Below are 4122 nucleotides of genomic sequence, written 5' to 3'. Positions count from 1 at the left end.
ATTTCAGGAAATAATGAATAGACACCTGACAGGTAATCCAGCCACACCTATGGGTCCAGTGGAATTGATACAGCTCTTTGTCCCCACTCGAAATGTCTCAGCCAGCTAAGCTCTGGGAGTTCTTGAATTTTCTTTTCGTGGTTTTTCTCACTTCTTCCTCACCATCAGCTGTCATTTTTTTTCTGCTATCATTATTCCTCCATCTATAGGCTGCCTTTCCCCATCCCAACTTTTCCCTCTCTGAGTTTATTCTGCTCTGGGCTGGGAAACTAGATGACCAAGCTTCTCAGACATTATATCCAAAATCGGTGCACATAGATTTTCTGAATGAAAGTGTGCTGGGTCCTTTGAGTTACCGGTCCTAAATTTCTGTCACCTGTTTTGGCTATTCAGAGGCATTTTATTTTTGATCTGAGTTTCGGTCTGTATTTTGCCGTGTGGAGGTTGCCATATGATGGCATGACTCGTGATAAGATGTGTAGGCAAGAGTTTTGTTCTTGAGGAGCTTCAGTCCAGTGGAAGCTTGTTTTCGGTATTCCTTTTCTGTCCCCTCTTTTGTACTAATCTGTTGAGGCTGTCAGTTCTCATCAAGCCCTATGAGAAGTCATATCAAATGACGTCATTTCATTGAGCCAGAGAATCTCTCATGGCCTGCATCATTCAAGAGCAACCACGTGGGTATGTGCTCACATTATCAGGAAACTTTTATGGGCCATGAGCTCCGCCCAGCAGTAGCCAAACATTATTAGCCATCTTTCAAGGTAGGTATTATTACTTTCACGTTATAGGTGAGGGAACTAAGGCTCAGAGAAGCGTGGTAATTTGCCCAAGGTCACGGAAACAACGTGGTTTGCGCTGTCCGTGGTGCTGCCCCCCTTTCGATGTCATTCCTCACTGCATTCCTTTACTGTCATTCGGTCCTCCACTTGGATTCATCATACATTACCGAGGGTGCTCAAGATGCTCTTGAAAGTGCTCAAGCTGCTCTTGTCTTCTTCCAGGAATATGAATTCATCGTGCTGCCCAACGCCTACATGATCCACATGCCTCACGCCCCCAGCTTTGACATCACCAAGTTCCGGTCCAACAAGCAATACCGCATCTGTCTCAAAACCCTAAAAGAAGAGTTTCAGCAGGACATGTCCCGCCGCTATGGCTTTGCTGCCCTCAAATATCTCACGGCCGAGAACAACAGCTAGCACCAAGAAGCCACCACTAGGGAGAGACATTCTTCAGGGGGAGAGCCACTTGCTGTTTGGGGCCCAGCCTTCAAACTCAAAACTGAGCAGTGCTTTTTTTTTTTTTTTTTTTTTTGGTTTCTTTTTATTTGTCTCTTTGGCCCAACAAAGCTGCCCACACTAGAGATCTGAGACAAGGATTATGTCACACCCTCTGCGCCCCACGACCCGGCATTTCTAGAATGTGGAAAAATAGCTCATCCACACAGAATCTTAAAGAATGGGACATGGAGGGTGAGAGGAAGCAATGGGGTTACCCTACCACAAAGCCGCAAAACTAAGCAGGTCTTTAGGATGTTCTCGTTGCTTTTTAAGAGAGAGAAGTCAGGGTGTCGGGGGTCAGCCATCCCAGGAAATAAAAGCAAAAATGTGTCTTCATTCAAAAGAAACTTTCTTCTTTGCCCCACAATCTAGCTGGCTATCCAAGGGGAGGGCAAACCAATGATCAGAACCAACCATTTGGAAAAACCCAATGGGGGATGTTGTACCTGGTAGGGCCTGGTGGTGGGGTTGGTTGGTTCTTTATCCTCAAGGTCGCACTTGTTTTGATTTTTGTTTATTCGGGGGGATTTTGTTTGTTTGTTTTTGGTCTGGGAATCCAAAATAGAAAATCTGATCTTTTAAGGCTCTGAAGGAAAAACCAACTGCCTCAACCAACGCCCGTCTATCAACAGTGGCCCAGCAAGGAGGAAGAGGCTTCAGCCAGTGGTTTAACATGGGCAGCCTTCTTCAGGATTATCACCGAGGCCCCCATGACCTTGAATTCCTTCCTCCCCAGAATCCAGGGGCTAAGATGGAAATACGAAAACCAATTGTCTCACCACCGGTCACATTTTCTATTGGCAATGACTGATTCGTGGGGAAAGGGCTTCGAAGGGGCTGTTTGAGCGCACATGAAAGGTATGAACCTCTCAGGCCTTTAGAAGAACTTTCGTAATTCAGGCGAGCCCAGTTCCGAAGATTCCCCCATCCATTTGGAGCCCGTCGCGAAGAAGGTGTTAGGTTCTTCTGTGTTCGTGCCTGCTTTCCTACGGCTGGCTCGAGGTCACAACCTCAGGCTCCATTTGGAACCAGTACAGAGGGTAGGCAAGCACCTTCACTGTTACACAGATTGAGGAGACACTGGACTTTTTACCCATTTTCTTGAATCTTCAATATTAATGTTGTGTTTACATTGATGAGAATAAGAGTCAGTGCCCTACTCTGCTGGGCTGTTTGTATTGAGTTGCAATGTGACCAGCGAACGCTGCATTCAATAAACGGAAGTATGGACTGTTTCTTCCCCACTCCCCTCCCACTCTTGTAAGAAATCTGCTGAGGCACACTTCCGTGTAGAGAGCAGAATTGATAAATGGCAACTTTACACGTCCTGTTCTCCCGTTTTATTTTTCTCATCCTTTGAACTTCAGCCATTTTTCTCCTTGCCCGAGTTTAGATTTCACTCTCTCCTTTAACCCTCAGAGAATTTGCACATTTACCATTTAGTAGCTATCTCAACTCTAAAGCCAGATGTTTTATATATACCAGATGTGGGCTAGCGAGGTAAATTGTGGTCATCCGTAGTATAGTGAACCCCGCCATCCGTTTGTCCTGGTGGTCATATGAAGCCCCACGCCAGCCTGGTTTATGAGACCCTCGATGTGTTACATGCTCCAGTGGATATTTTGCTCAGATTTATTTTAAAAATTAGGAAAACAACTATTAGGACTATGTCACACAGATATATCACACTTATAGCACGCAGATATAAGTAAGTTTATGTGTCTCCGTATGTAGGTGTTTGTGTGTGTGTGTATATATATACACATGTGTGTATTATATACATACATTACATATATGGCACATCTTCAGCATGTGTATTATAAAATACATGAATAGTGTGAAAAGGAAAACATTACCAAAGTATTCAAAGTACATGTTAAATACCCTTTGTCCATTGGGATGTGGGAGCCAGCTCCTACCAGCTCTCAAGAACTTAACTGTGTGCGTCTCTTTTCTCCTGTGTTCAGTGATACCTCATTTGTGGCTTGAAAATGGCCATGATGGGAGTAGTTACACCATGGAAATCAGAAGACACCACCACGCCTCAGAGCCAATTGTTAATTATATACCAGCATACCGATGCCTTTCCTCTGTGTACACACAGAGCCACACAAAAATTCTCTTCCTCCTCTAGAGAAGGCTGGGATTAACAGATGTACTGATACAGTTTTTGAATTAATCACTACCAGAAACTTGAGCCAAGTGAAAATGTGCTGGGCACCACTGATTCCTCAATGTTAAAAATCAATTTTTAATTTCTTAAAAGCTTTTATTTTTTTTAACTTTTCATGGCACCTGAATCATGCCCGGCCTCCTTGCTTTCACTTGCAGTTCATAAATCATATGACCATATGATTTATCTCCCAAACTGGGTCACCTCTGAGAATGAAAGAAGGTGCTAATTACTTTGAGACAATAAATGTAAATTGGGGGACCATGTAGCTTTATGTACACTGAATTTATAAAAGTCCGAAACTGACATTTCACGCCAGTAGGAGACAATCCTATTTCCCCCACAAACAGATGTCCGACACTGTGAAGTCCAGCTCACGGCTAGAGCACAGATGTTGACTGACACCCAAGTTCAACATGGAGGCTGAGGCAACAGCCTAATTCCCCAGAACTTACATTGAGAGCAGCAGCTCATTGCCAGCCGCAGCTCATCTGTGGGGAGCTTACACCATTTGGGCAGAGGCAATTGCTGTGGATGTTGATCCCTCCATATCAGTTCCTTAGGGTAGAACAAGCTTGTAAATGGGTCACACTGATGTTTTCATGCTTAGATAAGCTAATACCATCTTGGTTTTCAGCTGGGAGGAAGAAAAGGATTTTCTTATTTAGC

The 4122-nt window shown here is 44.2% G+C and overlaps 1 protein-coding gene across 1 annotated transcript in view; it reads left to right on the top strand.

Annotated features, from left to right (window-relative positions):
* LARGE1 (LARGE xylosyl- and glucuronyltransferase 1) overlaps positions 1 to 2606 on the top strand; it is a 387690-nt gene extending 385084 nt beyond the window's left edge. Inside the window, exon 14 of the mRNA XM_023527353.1 lies at positions 1002 to 2606. Within this exon, the coding sequence (XP_023383121.1) occupies positions 1002 to 1199 (198 nt within the window). The 3' untranslated portion in view covers positions 1200 to 2606. The remainder of the gene's footprint in view (positions 1 to 1001) is intronic.
* Positions 2607 to 4122: the final 1516 nt, after the last annotated feature.

This window comes from Pteropus vampyrus, unplaced genomic scaffold (assembly GCF_000151845.1).
Source record: "Pteropus vampyrus isolate Shadow unplaced genomic scaffold, Pvam_2.0 Scaffold16, whole genome shotgun sequence".
Lineage (NCBI taxonomy): Eukaryota > Metazoa > Chordata > Mammalia > Chiroptera > Pteropodidae > Pteropus > Pteropus vampyrus.
The sequence above is the reverse complement of the archived record's forward strand: the minus strand, read 5'-3'. Positions and strand labels throughout refer to the sequence as shown.